Genomic DNA, 21,958 nt, shown 5'->3' on the forward strand with positions numbered 1-21,958 from the left:
ACCCATAGTCCTTTACCATAGGCCATTGAGCACCTTCCCCCTTTTTTCCCACCCCCACCTTCCTTCCTTAAGAGTAACTTCTTTGTACCAATGATCTCTTTCAATTATCTGTTAGCAGAACATCACTAGTACTTTTTCATTATGACTTTTTTAATCTCTCTCCCACTAAATAATATAATGTTGTTTTATAGCTTTCTTCTCATTTTTGTTCCTGAATTAAACAGTCCACAATTTCTTGGAGAAACAGTATACTTCAACTCCTTTCCACACCTTCTTTTTCTTTATTCATGTAGGCCTATAAGGAAGTATTTCAAAAAGGTTGTTCATGGACCATCTGCATCTGATTCACTCTGGTGGCTTTCTTAAACTGCAGAATCTTGTCTTCAGATTTAAGGAGTGAGGTGAACTTTCCCCCTTTCCTTTCCCTCCTCCTTTGTGAACACTTTTAAACTTATTTCTGTTATAGACATAGATGAACCTCTAGTCAATAGTAGGAGTGAATGGAAGGAAGGAGGAAGTGTAATGGCTACTACATTTGAATTTAGTAATAAGTTATTCAAAATTAAGTCAAGGCCCATTCATTCTATGAAATTTTGTTTCACACCCCCGCCTCCTAATCTGTGTAACAGAGAGAGATGATAATGAGATTTTTCTTTCTCAAAAAACATTAGCCAACTGTTTCTTGGTTGCAAGTAGAAACCTACTTCTAATGAGCTTAAGCAGACAAGAGTTTATTAAGGATACAGAGGCCTTCCAAAGCATGCAAGGAACAAAGTAAGCTTCCTAACAGCCTTGAACCAGAAATTAGAAAACTTAAGGACTTGATGAAAACATTCTCTTGGTTTTTTTCTTTCAGGGGTCTCGTAGTAGCCAATTTTTGCTGCTTCTCTGTTTGTCTTAGTTGTTATTTTCTCTTGGAAGATCAGATCTCTCTGCTTCTGCACAGAGAGTAGAAGAGGACACTTTTAGATTTTAGCTGTGAGGAAGAAAAGTATAGTGAGAGATAAGTGCCTGACTGCCAAGTGGTGAGTGGCAGAAGAGCTGCGAGGAGTAAAAGAGTCCATGATAAGTTGGTTGCAGCAGTGTCCATTGTTGGGGTGGAGTATCACATGGAAGCAGAGGCCTCATTTTAAGGCCTTTGGTAATATTACTAGGGTAACATGGGTCTTTCCTTTGAATTCTAAGCAGTTTTTCACTCCTTCTCCTCCTTACTAGAAGTGAGTTTTGATAGCTGAAATAAACCTATTTTCAGAATCTGGTACTCCTTGCCTGTGAGTTGAAGAAGTGGTTGCTATAGATCTGCCCAATCAGAAACTCTGGGGTGAGGCTCAAGAATTTGCATTTCTTTTTTTTTTTCCTAAAGATTTATTTATTTATGCATATAAGAGCTAGAGTACAGGCCAGAGATGCAGGGGGTGAGAGGACTCACCAGAGACAGAGTGGGGAACAGAACAGGCAGACTGACCAAAGTACACTGCTGAGGGGAGCAGCGGGCGAGACAGGAGAGGTCTGCCATGGCATGTAGGTTTCACCCTGGTTGGTTGGGGATGGAACTCTTGCTGCAGGGGCTGCATATTGCATCATAGTGTAGTCCTTAACCCCTTGCGCCACCAGGGAGGTCCTCAAGAATTTGCATTTCTTTTTTTTTTTTTTAAATAATAAATTTTATTTTTATATTCCCCCATACAATTGCAAAAGCCCCATTCTGACCCCAATCCTTCCCTTCCCACCCCCCACCCCCAAGAATTTGCATTTCTAATAAGTCCTCATTACCCCTTGGTTCTGGGCATACAAATTATGAACCTCTGCTCTAGTCCAGGAGTGCACTGATTTGCAAAAGAAGGTTTAAGGGGTATTGTCTCAACAAGTGAAATTAAGTAAGGAGCAGATCGATTATTAAGTGACTCAGTATTATTCAGTACAAAGTTCAAACTATAGAATTCACTATCTAGTTCTATGTATCTTTCCATTTCTCATCTCATCTCAACAGCACTTGTTTATTTTAGCATTACTGAACTTAAAGCAATTAAAAAAACATGCTCATCAGTGACTTTTGATAATGCTCTTCTCTCTTTCTGGAATTTCTGCCCTCTTTTGCCTTCCTGGAGATACCTTCTTTCTTGTCTTTCCATTGCTGCAGAGTTAAATGTTTCTGTCTCCCCTGTGCTCTTAAAACAATCTATATATGCATCTATAAGAGAACAAATCACACTGCATTTTAACTGTCTACTTGTCTATCTCCTCTTTTAGTTCGTAAAGTCCTTGAGAAGAGGGACTTAATATTTTTACACTTTTTGATTATTTTAGCCCCTATGAGGTTATTGGTATATAATTTGAGCTAAAATGATGTTTGATTGAATTAAGATAGAAGTTGGATGATATGGAGGCCCCAAAGTTATCACTTCTTATATGTAGTTTTATTATCCTTAATTTTAAGGATCAAATTTATGTAAGCTGCAACATATCCTCCCTTGACACATAGAATGATTCTGGATTTGTTAGAGCCTTGTGCTATCCAGATGTGGCTCTGGGCCTTAGCTGTCTTGAGCCCCTTTCGGTTAAAAACGACTGAGTAGAGCAACCCTACTATGGATTGCTCTCACAGATGTCTCTTCCAAAATCATGTAAAATTTGTGTTTCAGAAACAGGCCTATTTTTCAAAGCCCTGCTGAAGTGCTACCTCTGCAGTAAGCCTTCCTTGATTACCCCAGGAAGATCTTCCACTTCTCTGAAAACATTACACCTCCTATTATCTTGCACATACTTTTTTTTTTTTTTTTTTTTTGCAGTAATGGTTTTATTGTCCCTTTTTTTATTTTTTTTAAGATTTATTTATTTGTACAAGAACCCGGGTACAGACCAGATGCACAGGAGGGTGAGAGGATTCACCAGAGACAGAGTGGGGAACAGAACAGGCAGACTGACGAAATACACTGCTGAGGAGAGCAGTGGGCGAGACTGGAGAGGTCTGCTCGCCATGTGGGTTGCTCCCAGGGTGGCGGGCATTGAACCGGCACTGCAGAGGCTGTAGACAGCTTCATAGTGCTGCGCTCAACCGCCTGAGCCACCAGGAAGGCCCTATTGTCCCTTCTTAATTACTAACCCCTTGAGGACAGGAAGTTTGTGACCAAGCTTGGTAAGGGATTCTGAAACTATGTGACAGTGGTTGGACTTTTACCAGTATCTATAAGAGTCATTGGAGTTTTTGTTCAAAAGTACAAGAGAAAAAATAAGGGATTTATTTTATCTGTATTTTAAAAATACAATCAGTAGTGATGAAGAGAGATTGGGTGGAACTCATAAAGAACAAAAGAACTGCTCTGTGGTTCAGATAAAAGATGATAATAGCAGAAAGGGAAGGGAGGATCAGATGTTTTAAAAGTTCAGTTTGCTGCCATGGTGACAGATTAGATGGGTATGATAGAGAACACAGTGATACCCAGGACATTAATTAGAATGTATTTGGTTCATGAAGAAAAAACCTATCTTGAATGGTCTTGAACAATGAAGGAGATTCATTGATGTACATAATAGGAAAGTTTAGTCAGGGCACTGAAATGATTTATGATTCTCTTAGCACTGTCATTCTAACTTTACCTAGCTTTAAAATTCTACAAGTGCAAACCTTATTTCTCTAGAGGATGAAATTATGCCTGTATCCTGTATCCAGAGATCCAGCCCAAATCTTGAGCTTCATGTTGACTAGACTAATCTCTGTGGTTGTTGTAAAACAGCCGGATACTTGAACAAAATGTGGAGCTGAAATTGAAATAAAGTTCTTTTTTTTTTTTTTTTTAAAGATTTATTTATTTATTTATTTATACAAGCACTGGGTACAGTCAGAAGCGTGGGAGGGTGAGAGAATTCACCAGAGCCAGAGCTGGGAACAGAATAGGCAGACTGATGATACACTACTGAGGGGAGCAGCGGGTGGCAGGAGAGGTCTGTGCGCCATGTGGGACCCTCGCCCAGTGGCCGGGGATCGGACCGGCACTGCAGAGGCTGCTGGCAGCTTCGCAACCCAGCGCTCAACTGCTGCGCCACCGGGGAGGCCCTGAGATAAAGTTCTTTTGATCCATATAGCTGCTACAGAATGGGGAGGTATCATTGGGGAACTGAGTATAATATCCCTAAAGGTTTCTGTGGTAGAAGATGATCTTGACTGAAATAGGAAGTAGGAATAGTTTTGAAGGAGAAAAGGCTAATGAATTTGACTTTGTAGGGGTCAGGTAGGATACCAAGCTGCAGGAGCATTTCTGAATGAGGGAGCAGCCTCAGGAAAGCCTCTGAAGAGGGAAGCAACTGAACTTATTCTAGGAATTGAAATAAGACCCAGGAAAAAGAATAACTGTAAGAAAGAAAATATCAAAATAACAAACAATTATGAACCAGAGACACTCTATGGGGGGTGGGGGGTAGGGAAAGGAGGGATTAGGGTCAAAATAAGGGGGTTGTAATTGTATGGGGAATATAAAAATCAAATTTAAATTAAAAAAAAAAACTCTTAGAGATAAAAAAAAAAAAAGACCATTGAGGGTGACTTCTAACAATGGGAAGACTAGATAAAAGATGAGGTTGGAAAGGGAGGATTATGTCTTTAGGGACATGCTCAAGAGTTTAAATTCTAGATGCAATGGGAGTCATTGAAAGGTTTTGACCAGTTAAGAGACATGATTTAGTATGTGTTTTGAGCAGATCTTGTTGCTTTATGGAGATTAAAATACGTGGGATTGGAGTGAATACAAAAATGGTTAAAGGCTATGCAAGTGACCCAGACTTGAGATAGACTGGGGTTTGGGGAAGAAAAAACAGGCAAGAAATATTTTGCTACTAGAGTTTATTCTTAATAATAAAGTAGACATAAGAATTGAAAGAGATGAAAGAGTTAAAACGACTTTGAGTTATCTGTCTTGAATTGCTGACTGAATGCACATAATAAAGGGAAAATTGGAGGAGGAATAAGTTTGAGAGGTGGTCACTCTGCAAATGCAAGGTTTGAGGTGTCCATTATCTTCCCAGATAGCTGGCTAAATGATTCAGAGCTCACCCTGAGGATGTGAAGTTGATATCCTTACCAGTAAATTGATATTAATCCCTCAGGAGGGTGATAAGACTCAAGCCTCAGGATTTAAGACGCCCAGAGAAAAGAGAGTGTTTTCCATAGTCTCTGAAGTTCAGTCATTTTTTTCATCTGTAGTTTTGAAATTCAATCTATTATATGTGTTCACATGATTTTGATAGTTGAGTATAATAATTCCTTAATATATCTGTGTTTTTCCTTCTCTTTTTGACAGATCTTGGGCATGTAGACTGAAATAATAATGAAACATGCCTTTCATGTTTTACTTTGAAAAATCTGCTTAAGCAGTTGAAAACAGTTACTGAAACTACATTTCATTCTTTTTCTTTCCTGGCTGACTTCTCTAAACTTTTCTACTTACATGTACATTTTGCAGAAACCTATAGACTTGTGCTTTTTAAAATTAATTGTTTTTAATATGTCCTAAATGTGCATGATACAAAATTCAAAAGATACAGAAGGTTCTTCCTACCTTAACTCTGAGCCAACCAATTACCTTTCCTGGAAGTAAGTCATGTTCCCAATTCTAGTGAATCATTCCATATCAGTTTATATTAGTAGTTGCATGGTACCCTTTTCTGTGGGCATGTCATAAGTTATTTACCAGTTTCCCATTGTAAACTTAGGTTTTTGCTGACTGTTACTATGCTGGAAGCATAGAAAAAAAATTCACTATAAGTAATATCATTTCCCAGAGGTGTGAATATATCAGGATAGATACCGAGGAGTGGAATTGCTGGATCAAAGATTTTATACACTGTAAATTTTGATGGATGTTGCCAAACTGTTCTTCCTCTAGAAGTTATATGATTGCACTTTCTTCTAACAATGATTGAAAGTCCCTTTTCCTGTCATTTATGCCAACATAGTGAGTTGCCAACTCCTTGATCATTGCTGCCAATCTGAGAGAGTTAAAAAGTGCCTATCTCATGGAACCCTGTGGAATTTGAATGACATATAGTGGCTTCAATTAGATTTTATTGAATTAGTAAAATAACTCTTTTATGATTATCAATACATATATGTATTTTATATAGTTTTCTTTTTAAAAAAGCTACAAGCCATTTTCAAGTGACTGGAGAACATTATTTTATACTATATTTTATATATAATTTTATGATACATTTTTAACATATTTTCCATATTTTTTCTATAATACAGATGCTTAATTTTCAGAATTTTAAATTACTCTGTATCCTTAATTTGCAGGTTTTATCTGAGAGAACTAATATTGAATTTTGGGTTTGTGCCAACATCATTCGACTCTTTAATGATGATAACACAATCCCCTTCATTATACGTTATCGAAAAGAACTCATTAATAACCTTGATGCTGATGCCTTGAGAGAAGTTCGGCAAACCCTAGAGGAACTACGGTAAGAAATCTGGAAAGGGAGGATCCTAAGTGTAGGTGGAAAGAGGGTATGTGAGACAGTGAGGTAAGATAGTGAGGAAGTGAATGACCATGTATATTGATAGTTTCAATATTTGGTTTTCTTAAATTATTGTAACCTGGATCTAGACCTCTTCTGACAGAGGATGTCAACTCTCCTTTAATTTAGCAGTGTACAGGGTCCCTCTGCTGGTGTGTTTATGAATGGCGTGTGTATCAGCAAAAAGATGGTTTGTAGTCAACACATGTGCTTCAGAGTTTGACTCATCTTCTAGAAATGATTGTGCTGATGATGGCAGAATTAGGAATGCTGGTAGGAAACTCAAAACAAAACATTTTATTCTAAAGCTTCAACAGCTTGCATATAACTGTCCTTTTAATATTATAAAGTCTCTAAGTGGAAAGTTCTCTAGAACTATAGAATTTGGTAGGGAATATATATATATTTACTTTGTAATCTTTTAAAGAACATGGGGATTTATTATTAGTGGATTAAGTATTGTATGGTTATATCTTATTAAATAGGAAATGCCCTATTTAAAAAAAAGTATGCTGCTGGACTTACCATAATAACTCAGAAATACATACATTAAATCTATAAGCATCTATGTTATTCAGTAAAGTTTATGGAAACCTCACTCTTCACTATTCATGCATTTATTGCATGTCTTCTACATGCCAGCTGTCTTGCTATTAATATGTGTGCTCCAGATCTATAAAAAGGAGAATTAAAATTGGATATAATCCTATTATCAGGCCATTCTAAATAAAAAAAAAATCTGAGGATTATATTTACAAGCCTAATAAGCTTCCTTTGATTTTGTGGGAACTTGTAACTTACTAATTTTTCTTCCCTTTCGTTGAAGTTCCTTTAGTGCTAGGAGGAGTAAAATGCTAATATATGGAGAATTATATTTTATTGAGGGGCAAAATCGGTTAACCAACAGAGAAGTATAAATGACCAGCTAATCAAGTAGTCTCAGGAACAAATCTGCCAGGTCTAGGCTAGAGCAGTCAAGTAGCAGGGGAATGTAAACTAGAGATCTCAAGTCCTGTCTAAGAGCAACAGCCTCTGCGCCTCTCCAGCAGGTTACTGACACGCAGGGTGGTTTGCTCACTGGCTGTATCTTCCTATTCCTGAAAAGAAGCTGTTAATCTGGATTTTTTGTGAAAAATTTCTGGGCCAAACAAACCATCTACAGACCACATTTGGAAAGCTAGCAGTTTACAAATTTTGAAGTGAACTTTCTGGTTGAAGGTAGTGAAAATCTGAGAGATTTGGGATCTGAAATTGGGGAAAGTGTCACAAAGGAGAGTAATTTTTTTTTCAAGTATTAAAGATTCTAACTGTGTTTGGTTTTATAGGGTATAAGTAGGGTCCTTATTTCATCATTATTAATTTTTCTAATAAAAAAAATTTGTGTGCAAGAGTTCCAATCTCAGAGAAATACTTCTTGAAGTAACTGGGGACATTGTGACTTAAAATATCATTTTATATCATAGAGAGATTCCTTTTTGATACTGAGGTATTGTCTCTTAAAGTTGACATTCTTTCCAAGTAGAGCATTTGTTTTTAATTTGTTAATAGTTATCCGTAAGTGAATAGTGAAACCAATGTAGTAGATTATTACTACTTTAAATTGAAATAGAGAATTTAGTGTATAAGAGTGTAATTTATATAGTAATGGTGAATAGTGTTTCATGCAATGGTTTCAATTCATATTTGCTTGTGTATATTGGATTGCAAGATAAAATATATTTCTTAGAGAGGGTCACTATTAAAAAAGTGAATTAAACAGTATGGTTATGAGCAGTAAGAACAGTTTCCTGTATTTTCTCTAAAGATGTCCCTCTTCTTTATATGCAGGCTAATGGGACATTATTGGCCTTGAGTCAGAAGGACTCCAGTAGGCATCAGCCCCTGAAAACTCTATGGGGCTACCAGGACTAAAAAATGCATTAAAATTTTTTAATAAAAGGACTGTATAGCCTTCCTCTTTAAGTTACAATATTTCACTTTTAGTTTATTTTTTATAAGATGATTTTTCTTTTCCATCAATGAATTTTGACAATTTGTTTTATCATCTCTATTATTTCAGACACATTTATTAGGCAGATTCTATAAATAGGAACAGATAATTAATTAGGATGAGAGGCATTTAATATAACGGTAGGATTGCATATTCACAGTGAAGCATCATTGTGGAATGGAACAGCTCTGCCCTGCCCCTGCCCCTGCTCCTGCCCCTGTCTCTGCCTCTACCTGGGCATTGGTCTCTCTGCATTGATCAGCTTTTCTCCATGGAATACTGGTTTTTAATAGGAATGGTATTTAGAAACCAATTATAGGTACTAGGTCTGCCCAACCTGAGTGGTGGCAGTGATAACCAATAGTAGTGAGCACACCTACCACCTAAAAACTTGGTTTCTAAGTATCATTCTCCTGACTTAAGAGCTGGGATAGAGAGAACAAAAGATGAGCGTGGAATATCTTGTCCCAGAGAATGAAGAAGTGCTCAAAGAATGATGGAGACGTGTCAATAGGACACAGAAGCTAGCTTGAAGGGGTTACTTCTGAACCCCTTCAAGGAGTTACTTCTGAGCCAAATCTAAACAATTTGTACATTAAAATAAATGACAGTAAAGGATTAAAACCACAAAAAGAAAGAAAGAAGGGAAGGGGAGGGGAGGGAGGGGAAGGGACTATGAGTCTGTAGTGGTATAAATAAGTCAGCAAATACAGTTTAATGAGGAATGGGATAACCAAAGTACCTATTCACAAAATACTTCTTTACAAACAATAAAGAGCATCTGTACCATGGAGAAACCCACAGGCACTACCTTAATTTAAGAGGTAATGGGGAGGGCCTCCCCTGGTGGCGCAGCGGTTGAGTGCTGGGCTGCAAAGCTGCCCGCAGCCTCTGCAGCGCCAGTTCGATCCCTGCCTGGTTCGATCCCCGACTGCCGGCAAGGGTCCCACAGGGTGCGACAGACCTCTCCTGCTGTGCCCACTGCTCCCGTCAGCAGTGTATTTCATCAGTCTGCCTGTTCTGTTCCCCGCTCTGGCTCTGGTGAATTCTCTCACCCTCCCTCACTTCTGACTGTACCCAGTGCTTGTATAAGTAAATAAATAAATAAATCTTTAAAAAAAAAAAAAAGAGGTAATGGGGAAGTGAAAATAATTTGCCACCTATTGGCTATAGTAAGAACACAGTATCATTTCTGTGATATTCTTGTCAATATATCATCTGAACCAAATTGTGGGCAACATCAGAGAAACCTAAGCAGGGAGGCATCCTGCACAAAACAAGTCTGTAACAATCTAAAGTATCAGAGCTTTGCAAATGAAGTAGAGACTGAAATACACTGTTGTAGCTTGAAAGAGACTATAGACACCTGGTAATTACATGCAACCCTTGACCCTTAATTGAAGTCACATTATTGCAACAGTGGTGAAAACTAAATGATGTTTGAGGATTAGATTATAGTAGCATATCAGTATTAATTATCTGATTTAGATGACTATTGTTATTAGAAGAAAATTTTTATTTAATAGAAAATGCACATTAAATTATCTGGGAGTGATAGCAACTTATTCTCAAATAAGGGGGAAAATAGTTCTTTTCACTTCATCTGTAACTTTTCTGGAAGTTTGAAGTAGCTTCAAAAAGATACTTTGACAAATAAGTCTTGTATATTAAAAAAGATTTTATTTTCAGAGCTGTTGCAAAGAAGGCTCATAGTACAATCCAGAAAATTAAGAAGGAGGGGAAGATGTCTGAGTGCTTGTTAAAAGCCTTACTGAACTGTAAAACTTTTGAAGAACTAGAACATGTGGTAAGGAACCATTTTTTTAATCTTTTAATGTGATACCTGATTATAATTTGATGGGGTCTTTTTATAATTAAATAAGACCTGGAAATAGAAAACTAAATTCATCCGCCATCATTATTTAATCCAACAAATTATTTATTCTTCATTCAATAGATATCTATTAAGTGCTTTTTTTGTGCTAGGCACTTGGCTTTGCAAAGATGAATGATGCATAGTCCTCGTGTTCAAGGAATTCCCAGTCAAGCTAGGGGAAAGGATAGTAGATCACAGAAGTGTCAGCTTAAGGGGGAGTGATGAACTGGAGGCCGAAGTGTGAGCTGCTTTAGCATGTAATTGGTATTTAAAACATGAAAATTGAAGGTTTCACTCAAGGAGAATTTGTGGGGTAGGCAGGTCAGAACCAACAATTTTAAAATGTAGGCAGAGACAGGGAGAGCATAAGAAAGAGACATGGAAGAATAATTGTAGAGCATGTGGAGAATCAGCAGGTGATGACAGCATGGGAAATTAGTGGAGAGAGTTGGGATGGGGCAATGACCCATAATTAAAGGACCTCCTTTGGTGGCGCAGCGGTTGAGCGATAGGCTGCGAAGCTGCCCACAGCCTTTGCAGCGCTGGTTCAATTCCCGGCCGCCGGCGAGGGTCCCACATGGTGCGACAGACCTCTCCTGCTGCGCCCACTGCTCCCCTCAGCAGTGTATTTCGTCAGTCTGCCTGTTCTGTTCCCCGCTCTGGCTCTAGTAAATTCTCTCACCCTCCCGCGCTTCTGACTGTACCCAGTGCTTGTATAAATAAATAAATAAATCTTAAAAAAAAAAAACCCAAAAACCCATAGTTAAAAAATAAAAGTAGCGGGAAGCTTGGTAAGATAAGAATTTAGAAATGTGTGTTTGGTAGTTTGGGTATCACTGAATCTCTGTGACACCACTTTCAGCAAGGCTGTGTGTAGAGAACTAGGTGGCAGCAGGTTGAGGAGTCAACATGAACTAAGAAGTAGAGGCACTGTGTTGAGGGCTTTTAGAGGCTCTTGCTTGAGCTTAAGAGAAGTTTGAGTCCTTGCATTCTAGGCGTTGAGATTTTAGGATGAATGAATCCCACAGATTACTTTTTTTAAGCATATAAGTACTTGTGAAGAATCAGATGAGTAACCGCCTTCATACAGCTAGTGTTACTAGTTAGAAGGAAGAAGAAAGGGTTGAGAAAAGGATGTCTATAGCATCCTCACCATGTCCTTCACTGTTGTGTCCTAATTTTAGCGTTTGCTTTTTAAAACCCAGTGACATGTATGTTTTCTGACTTTTTTTTTTTTTTCAGTCAGCGCCATATAAAACTGGGAGCAAAGGCACCAAAGCTCAGAGAGCAAAGCAATTGGGATTGGAAGGAGCTGCCAGGACACTGCTTGAGAATCCAGGGCAGCTCAATCTGCTGTCTTACATTAAACCCAATGTAAAAGGTATTGGCTTTACTTAGAGAGGTCATCTCTGTTTTTCTTTTTTGGAATTTGAAAACTTATAAAAATTATCTCACTAAGGGCCTCCCTGGTGGTGCAGCAGTTGAGTGCTAAGCTGCGAAGCTGCCTGCAGCCTCTGCAGTGCTGGCTCGATCCCCGGCCACTGGGCGAGGGTCCCACATGGCGCGCAAACCTCTCCTGCCATGCCCACTGCTCCCCTCAGCAGTGTACTTCGTCAGTCTGCCTGTTCTGCTCCCTGTTCTGGCTCTGGTGAATTCTCTCACCCTCCCGCGCTTCTGACTGTACCCAGTGCTTGTATAAATAAATAAATAAATAAATCTTTAAAAAAAAAATTATCCCACTAAGTAATAACTATATAGAATAATTTTATAACATGAAAATAACAAATGATGCAGTCATTTGCATCTAATTAAACAAAACCCAGTATACTTCCTGCTTAGCCATTCTGCTTTCCTCTTTTGATGAAGTATTTGTTCTAATAGTCTTTTGCTTTTTTTCTACTTATCGATTTTTAATTTATAAGTATTTCTTATTCTCTCTCAGTTTTATTTATGTTCCAGATATTTTGTCACAGTTTGTAACTTGTGTTTTCACTGTATTCTCTTTTGGTAAATAGAAGGTTTTTTTAGTTTTATTCTACTTAATTTATTAATCTTTTCAGCTTATTAATCTTTTAAGGTAATTGCTTTTTTTTTCTTTTTAAAGATACCTCTTCACATCCAGGAATATAAAGATTTTCCAATATTGTCATATGAAATTTTTGTTCTTTATCTAAGAATTTATTTGATTATAAAAGTCATATCTGCTTTTTAAAAAGAATACCAATGGTTCTGACATCGATGAAGTATAAAGTGAAGTTCTACCCTCACACTTCTCTCCAGGAGTTAAATGTTTGTCCTGTACTGAAGTTTACTTCCACATGTTTCTTCCTATCCCTTTTTTGTGCCAAAGAGAGATGAGGGAACAAGGCCATAAAAGAGAAGTGTTTCTAAGGAAAGTGACAAATGATCCCTGTCAAGATAATTTGTTTTATTGTCAAAGTGGGACTTAGAGAACTTTTTGAGTAAGAGTGACTTTTTTCAGGATTCTAATAGGATTGAATGGAGAGATAGAAGAGGTGATCCCCACCCTCATTCTAGTTTCCTTTGACCTATTGATTGTTTGGGTTAGGAGACAGAAGTGTCTGTAGGGGGCAGTCTCTGATAACAAAATCCACTTTGTGCTGAATTGTAAAGAAGCACAGCATACATAACCTGTTTTTGTTTTAAATAGTCTGGCAAATGTGAATTTGTGATTTAAAAAAATTTAGCATGTTTGTAAAAATGTGTTTATATACAAATACATCATAATATTTGTTTTGAAAAGAGCGATAATGAAATTTGAAATGCAGATTATATTATTTTGATTTGGAGATGGGTTGAAGTGAGTTAATTCAAGTTTAATATTTTAATGTATATTTTTAGTTAGATTTTCAAATGGTTGCAACGTTTAATATTTTATTAATAGCTGGGCCTAGATAGCCAAGCATTAAAGTTAGCCATAGAGGGAACATAAGGTTTATAAATTGTATTCCCCGAAATGAAGTTTTTTCAAGGGCCCTTTCTATAGGAGCAAAATCTGTAATTTCTTCTTTCTGCTCTCATTAATGGTTTTTATTTTAGGTTCCATCTTTACTACTTAACTTGTCACTCTTATGTTCTCATTAAACTTTGTGTAATAATGTTGTTTGGGACTCTAGGAATTTAGTGTATTGTGAGTGATTTTTAAAAAAAAAAGATTTATTTATTTATGCATACAAGAGCTGGGGTACAGGCCAGAGGTGCAGGTTGTGAGAGGATTCACCACAGATAGAGTGGGGAACAGAACAGGCAGTTGACCGAAGTACACTGCTGAGGGAAGCAGAGGGCGAGTCAGGAGAGGTCTGCTGTGCCGTGTGTATTCCTCCCTGGCTGGCCAGAGATCGAACTCGTGCTGCAGAGGCTGCAGACAGCTTCATAAGTTGCATCTTAATCCCTTGCGCCACCAGGGAGGCCCCTATGATTGATTTTTTTTTTAAAGAAGACTGATCTAGGGAGATAGCTCACTCAAGAGCAAACATCTACTGAATGCTTGCTGTGTGCCACAACTGTTCTGAGTACTCTTTCTATATGATTTTCAACCTCTCAAAGGTAATTTATTCTTAAAGTCCCTTGATAGGGAAATTCTCTTAAAATGTTAGCAGAATTTCTATTTATTTTAATGGCCAGATTTTTTCAACTTAAAGAAATTAAGTGACTTTAATAGTTAAGATTAATTATAATAATACAACCCAACAAGGCATTTTCTCTTTATTAATTACTGCATGATAAATAACTCCTCCTATTCTCTTTGTCTTTGTACCTATCAGTTATTAAAACTATGATCTCCAAAAAACACTTATGATACCCAGGGCTTATTTTAGTCAATCTTTAATGCAAGGAAAAAAAGCTTCATTACAAAAAGAACGATAAAGACAAAAGAAAGAAAACAATGCATATGTATCTCTGTCAGTGTATAAGATGATATCTAGGGGAACTGATACACAAGTCACTGCTATAAATTAGCAAACCAAGAGTACTTAGAGAGACCTTGACATACTTGGTAGACAGTTCATCTATGAAAATGAATAACCCATCATGGTTCTTGTTTCATGCTCATGAGATTTGAGAAATTTAAATGAGTCATGGAAAATGTGAGTAAATGTCTTATAAACCAAAATAGAAGTATTAGTAAAATTACTTGTAATTTTTATCATTGGAATGAAATGGTATATCTTGGGATATGATCTACTAATATTTATTTCCCCTTGAATATTCTGTCGTTATAAACACTTCATTTCTATAGGAAACTGAGGCACAGAAAGGTCAAGTATCTTGTCTAGTGCTACACATTTGGTAGGAGGCAGTACCAGGATTAGATCAGCCAGCTAGTTCCAGAGATACATTTTTCTCCACTGATTATATGGCTTGCATGTTTGCTTTTGAGACTTGTTTTATTACAGAGGGAAGGTAGTCAACTGCTATGATACTTTTCTGTCTTAATTATCAATTTAAGGTTTTATTTTGACTGGAATAAATTTTTTTGTGGTTTCTATATTATAGACTTAAAAACCAATCAGTAGCTCTTGCTTTTGTTTTTCCTCTTGCTTCTAAAGGACTTTCAGTGCTCCAGGATATTGAAACAGGAGTGCAGCATATTTTAGCAGACATGGTTGCTAAAGACAAAGACACGCTTGACTTCATTAGGAAATTGTGAGTAACTCATAGATTTTTTTGCTTTGTGGATTCCTACTGTTAAGGGTCACATGGTTAGTGCTAACACAGTGTTCATTAAAAACTTTATTTTCAGACTTTTTTTTTAATAGCAAAACTCTTTGTTCAAACAACAGAGTACCTAATATGTAAAACAGATAAAAGTAAGGTTCTTTAATTGAATTTTGGGCAGGGAGCCTGGAACTCTGCTGTTCATCCTCCTTACACTGAAGAACTTCAGTGAAAGGCTCTGAGGAACACAGTTTAAATATCACAGCATTACGTAGTATGTTAGAGATTCATACTCATTTAGAGGGGATGGCATTGTCTTTAAACATATTATGATACGTTTATTTAATTTTATAGTATTTCATATCTGGTATTCACTAATGATGGGTTAACTTGAGAATATTTAGTTCTAGGCATGGTAAAATGCTGACTTCAAAATGAATTAAACTGATAGAGCACCTTATCCTTGATGTCATGGCCCCTATTATTAAGAGATTAAAAACCCTTTGACCTAGAAGACCCTACTTGTGCTTATGGGTTTTATGCTTCCTTAGAAAAAGAGTAATTAAAACCCTATTTTTATATATCCATTTTTCTCCTTTTCTGCTATTTTCTAAGATAAGACAGGGCTTTGCCAGACCTCTGTTTTTCCTCTCCTTCCACATCTCACTGTGTGAGCTGTGCAGAAGAGAGGAAGGGCAGAAATGAACCAGCTCACTACTGTTCCTTCTTGGGGATTTTGATAATAAATGGAGAAAACTTATCTATTTTCTCAGTGTCTCTACCAGGAATAAGTTGAAGGAGAATTGCTCAGGTTTTTAAAAGTAATTGTACTGCTGAAAGTCGGTTCAATTTTATAAATGGTCATTGGAAACTGCCCTGATTCATCCCCTTATTTCCCTTCTTTTTTGGCTTTGATGGCTCTGACTGCTTAACTCAGTGGCTAAAGAAGGATGATGTCCAGACCAGAGTTATTGGTCTGATTCTTATAGATAGTTTTGGTTTCTTGCCTAACTGCAGATGGTATCTGAATTCATTTAGGCATTTTATAGGAGGATAGAGTTGATACATGAACGTATCTTAGGACCTATACTGGTATGAGTAGGCAAAGAATTCTTTTTTCATCATCAATAATATTTTTATAGTTGGGCATCATTTTAAAAAAAATCTCATTTGCCTATGGCTTAGGTTTTTTACTAATTTTATTTTCATATAATTTTTTTTGCTAAGGCACATATTAATAACTACTTGTATTTTTTGAATATTTGTATATTTAAACAGGTGCCAAAATAGATATATTTGTATCCAGTCATCTCTGGCAAAAGTGTCTTCAAAAAAAGTAAATGAGAAAGATGTTGATAAGTTTCAGCTCTACCAGAATTTTTCTTGCAATATAAGAAACATCCAACATCATCAGGTAAGTAAAGGAACAGCTAATGTATGTTGATAATAGTAATACTACTACTTTGGATTAACCTACTGCTTTCCTTTCCTTACTGAGGAACCAAGGAGTGTTAAGTCAGATATTTTCTTTATATAAGTGCTTATTAATCATATCCTCTCTAATTTACAAATGGGGAACTCAAGACCCAGAGAAGTTAGTGACACTAAGAATTATTAGCACTGCTGACAATATAATACCTCAGATATCTTGCTTTTCAATGATCTTTCTTAGTAGAATGCTTCCCAGTATACTTAAATTTCAGTTCAATTCTGGATCTTTTCCATGTGAAATGCAAGGTAGAGATAATTTGATTTAGAATAAAGTAGTATAAATCATAGTCATTGTTTCTCAGTTTTTAAATTTCATTTTTCAATTTACTATTTTTTTTCCAAATTGTAGTCATAAGCTGTGCCTACATTGTAGAATGTGTCTTTTTAGTCATAAAGGAAAAAAAAGTTTTTTTTTTTGGTTTTTTTTTTAATACTGATGTCTTCTTTGGTTCCCCTGTATTCCTGTTATAAGTGAAACCATCTGATATTTTTCTTTTTCCTTCTGGCTTATTTCACTGAGCAAAATTCCTTTTAGCTCCACCCACGTTGCTGTGAATGGCATGAGTTTATCTTTTTGATTGCTAAATAATATTCCATTGTGCATATATACCACATCTTCTTGATCCAGTCATCTATTTTTGGGCATTTGGGTTGTTTCCAGATTTTACCTATTGTAAATAGTGCTGCAATAAACATAGGTGTATAGGTGCTCTTTTGAGTCACTGTTTTTGCGTCATTTGGGTAGATCCCTAGGAGTAGAATTGCTGGGTCATATGGTAGCTCCATTTTTAGTATATTGAGGAACCTCCAGACAGCTTTCCACAGTGGTTGGACCAGTTTGCTTTCCCACCAGCAATGTAGGAGATTTCCTTTTTTACCGAATCCTCACCAACATTTGTTGTTGCTTAAAACATAACAAAGCAAAAACAGACAATTATAAACCAGAGACATCCTGCAGGGGAGGAGGAGGGAGAAGGGTGAGAGGGAGGGAGGGAGGAGCACAGGGGACTGTGGTGATGGTGCACGGGTGCACTGGGGAAAGAAACTCTATGGGGACTCAATCTGAGGGGGTGGGGGGAAGCAAATATTGTCTAAAAAAATGTAAAAAATGATAAATGTTAAAATTAAAAAAAAAGGAAAAAGAAGATGATTTACAAATTAAAAATGCAACACTAACTTTTATTTTCACTTATATAGCTGCCTTTACTGGGGCTCATTCTTTGGATGGTTTTGGGTTAGTGTCCTTTCATTTCAGTCTAAAAGACTTCCAGTAACTTTCTTGTAAAGCAAGTCTGCTGGTGACATACTCTCTCAGTTTTTGTTTATTCAGAAAGTCTTAATTTCTTATTTTTTTAAATTATTTTTAATTGTTGTAAAAATACATAAAACCTTACTCTCTTTTCTGTTTTTAAGTGTTCAGTGCAATAATGTTAAATGTATTCACTATTGTGCAGCCAATCTTCAGAACTTTTTTAATATTGCAAAATTGAAACTATCTCTATGAAACATCCCCTCCATTTGTGAAATGTTTTCAGGATAACATTTCTACATAACTTTTTGTTCAACGGTGGAGTATAATACAATGGTGATCCCAAAATTCCTGTTGCCTGGTGATAAGGTAGCCACTGTAATGTCATAATGTTTTAATGCTGGCAGCTGCTTCCTGCATCTCCTGTTTACTGTATCTCTTATAGCATTATTTGCCCTTCTTCTTGATTTGACTTCATTTTCATCATAGTCCCTAGGCCTTAAAAAAATCCACTGCTAACACTGTATTTGAATAACGAAGAAAGCACCTAATGATGCATTGCTCAGAACACATCCACTTTGTTAAATGAAGTATCGTCCACCTGTCTTCTGGCCTCCATGGTTTTTGTGTGGACTCAACTTTTAATCTTAATGAGGCCTTGCAGATGATAAATTATTTTTCTTAGTCATTCAAGATTCTTTGTCTTTGGCTTTTGGTAGTTTGTTTATAATGTGTCTCACTGTGGATCTCTTTGAATTTATCCTGATTGGAGTTAGTTGTAATTCTTACTTTTGATCCTTTTAACTTCTATAAGGTATAGTAATGACCTCGCTTTCCATTCATGATTCAGTTTTGGGAATGTTTCCTTTTTTTTTAATCAATCTTGTAAATGGTGTCTCAGTTTTGTTGATATTTTCCAAGAACCAACTTCTGGTTTTGTCAATATTCTCTATTGGTTTTCCATTCTTTATTAATTATCCTTTTATTTCCTCCCTTCTGCTTGCTTAAGGATGATTTGTTCTTCTTTAAGAAGTGTTTAAAACACTTTTAATATATTAATTAAGATTGTGACAGGTTGAACTGAGTTTAATTTCTCCTTTTTCTACTTGCTAGCTTTCTGATTTGGGAAAATTAGTCTTAGGAAAATTCTGTAAAATGAAGATGATAATGCATACTGCATTGGTTGTTCTGAAGAGTAAATGAAATAATGTATTAAAAGTGCTTAGATGAGCCTGACAGTTTATAAGTGCTCAATAAATGGTAATAGTAGTTGTTTAAGTATTCATGTCAGATTTTGTATGCTTGTATTTATCTTAGCATTTCCCCCACTAATATATCTTCAAACTGAAGATCATCAAACATTTTCAATTAATAGATTTTGAAATGAGATTTTAGATAACCAAAGTCTTTCCCTATAAATGTAATAGGATTTGTATCTGTATTTTATTTTTAAAAATTTGAAAAAAGTTAAAAGAAATGATTATTTTAGAGTAAATCTTGGTAAATAAATGAATACAAAATTGATACAATGTTATCCTGGAACTACCTAATTTGTTTCACAAATGCTGATTGGTTAAATCGATCATTTATTTTTCAAATCATCAGTCTTTTTTTATATATGTTTGCCTTTAGATTCTGGCAATTAATCGTGGAGAAAATTTGAAGATACTGACAGTCAAGGTTAACATTTCTGATGGAATAAAGAACGAATTCTGTAGGTGGTGCATCCAAAACAGGTCTGTTTATAGATTTTTTGCTGATTTTCCTATCTTTTGTTTCTAAAATACCTTATTGAGTATCTAGAGATATAGAAAGATATAAACTATGTTAAAAACAAACTGGCAATGAATGCAGTGTCTTTTTCACATTAACGAAATAGTATATGTATTATGTTAAACTAGAAAATATCCAGAAAGGAACAAGAGAATTTTTAACAATGATTGTTTCTGGAGAGATGAACTTGACTTTTTCTGAAACAGCTGATTTAACACCTTTGACCCTACCTTCTAGTGTGGCGACAGTTACAGGAGCTGATTAAGCCTCTTAGATGGCAGCACACAGCCTGCTCTGTGACAATCTTTGTCACAAAATGTCAGAACCCAGTGGCCCTTGTTGGCAACAATCATGCTTCCCATTCCCACCCTAGATGAGGATGTTTGAGAAAATTTGGGGATGTGTTTGGGTTTGTCAAGCAAATGATTGGGACTGGCTGCTGGCCTTTTTAAAAAACTGGCTTTTAATGCCAGTGCTTGGGACAGGCCTGTAAAGTAAATTATTCTGCCCCCAAATGCCTGTCCTATCACTTTGAGAAAATACTATAATGAAATGTTGCTTTCTTCATATGGTAGCTTTAAGTGGGATTATTGCCTGTATCCATTTCTCTCTTAAGTGTGGGGACATGAAAGCTTTATGATTAGAAAAGTGGGGGAGAACGTATCTTTTTGGTGGTGGTTTAAACAATATAGTTTTGGAGGTTGAGCTATCTGAGACCAGGGTGCAGGCTAATTCTGGTCCTGGTGGGGGCTTTCTTCTGGGCTTGTAGACATCATTCTTGCTGAGTCCTCACTTGGGAGTGAAGGGAGGGAGAAGAGAAGAGAGAATGAAAGAGGGAGATTTGTGTTTTTCTATATAATTCTGCAATAGCTTTCCTTTTAAGGGCACTAATCCCTTCACAAGGACTCTACTCTCATCACCTCACCTAAACATAATAGTATCCTGAAGGCCCCCTCTAAATACCATCACACTGGGCGCTAGAACTTCAACATGAATTTTAAGAGACTCAGTTAAGTCAAGCAGTGTTTTAGTAGTTTTTGATAATTTTCTTTTTTTATCTTAAGATATTGACCGTTATTAACGATGCTTTGGAGACTATTCCCAGAATAGAAAGTTTTTTCCTCCCTTATGTTTTATGTATTACCATGGTTACCAAGTTTTAAATGTAAGAACTCCAGATGACATAGTAATAATTTCCAGACATCACAGTCTTCACAGATTATATTACTTTGGTTTCAATAAGGTTTTTTCTCCCTTTTCTCTTCTACTTCCTAGTCCCAACTTCCAGGAGTTCTTTCATTGTCTCCTCGTTATATCAGTTTCAGTGTGGCTTTTCGTTTTTGCAGGTGGAGACCACGTGGCTTTGCAAGGCCAGAGTTAATGAAGATCTTGCACAGCTCCCTGGATGATTCCTTTAAACGACTTATTTATCCTCTCCTCTGTAGAGAGTTCAGGTATGTATTTTGTCTTATTGAACTATGTGTATTGCTTATTATTATGTATGGCAATAAACACACTAAAGCATGTAGTAAATACTTGTTGATTCTTTAACCTATCCAAAGAACTGAGTTAGAATCACAGTCTTTAAGCCTAGCTCACAAAACAAACCTCTTCATTTCAATGTATTTTTAAAATCTCGACTACTTAAATTCTCCCCCTTCCAGTTCTACAATACAGTCTTTCAGTTTGGCAACCAAATAGTTTGACAATAAAAGCAAAGGGCTTTTATTGATTAGAAATTTGGCTTGGGAGAAACAAACCGAGCAGTTAATGGAGAACCTAGTTGGAGGCAGTTTTTTGAGGTAAGAGAGCCAAAAAAAAAGCATAAGGAAATTGGTGGAGCACATGATGAATTTTTAACTATGAAGAGAGAAAACTAATATATATGATTTTTAGCTGGAAGTCATTTGAATGAGTAATTATTCTCAACGATGAGCAAATATTAGGTGATTATTAAAGTGTTCATCTAAATGGACTAGCTGCACAAAGAGTTACAAAGATGATGAACTGCAAAAGAGGTGAGGTGCAGATAGTTTTTAGGGGAGGAAATGGAAATAAAAGAAATGTAGGGAGTCAAAAATCTATATTCTACTTCTCTAATCTTGACCTTCTAGCCAATCTTTGGAAACCAGCTTTTCTCTCAATACAATATTCCTTCCTATATGCTATAGATTTTCTTCATTCTCACTTATTTATACGTTTCTGTAAAGGTTGTCTAGGAACCTTACATTTCTCGTCATCTCTTCAATCTCACTGGAATTTATCGCAGCCTATATAATGTTTGCATGTTTTTTCTTTACTGGACTTGGCTGTTGCCTTCAGAGGTTCTTAGAGTAGGGAGTGAGAAGGTACTATTAAAAAGGACCTACAACTACTTTGTCCAGTT

At 36.4% G+C, this 21,958-nt stretch overlaps 1 protein-coding gene across 2 annotated transcripts in view; it reads left to right on the forward strand.

Annotated features, from left to right (window-relative positions):
• The window catches only part of LOC119259348 (S1 RNA-binding domain-containing protein 1), a 170,136-nt gene that overhangs the window by 20,575 nt on the left and 127,603 nt on the right, over positions 1-21,958 (forward strand). For both annotated transcript variants that reach the window (XM_037528130.2, XM_037528129.2), the window contains 7 exons: positions 6,290-6,456; positions 10,193-10,310; positions 11,622-11,760; positions 14,951-15,047; positions 16,338-16,473; positions 19,432-19,535; positions 20,919-21,026. In XM_037528130.2, the coding sequence (XP_037384027.1) occupies positions 6,290-6,456; positions 10,193-10,310; positions 11,622-11,760; positions 14,951-15,047; positions 16,338-16,473; positions 19,432-19,535; positions 20,919-21,026 (869 nt within the window). The remainder of the gene's footprint in view (positions 1-6,289; positions 6,457-10,192; positions 10,311-11,621; positions 11,761-14,950; positions 15,048-16,337; positions 16,474-19,431; positions 19,536-20,918; positions 21,027-21,958) is intronic.

Source organism: Talpa occidentalis, unplaced genomic scaffold (genome assembly GCF_014898055.3).
Source record: "Talpa occidentalis isolate TD23 unplaced genomic scaffold, MPIMG_talOcc4v2.1 talOcc4.5, whole genome shotgun sequence".
NCBI classification, from domain to species: Eukaryota; Metazoa; Chordata; class Mammalia; order Eulipotyphla; family Talpidae; genus Talpa; species Talpa occidentalis.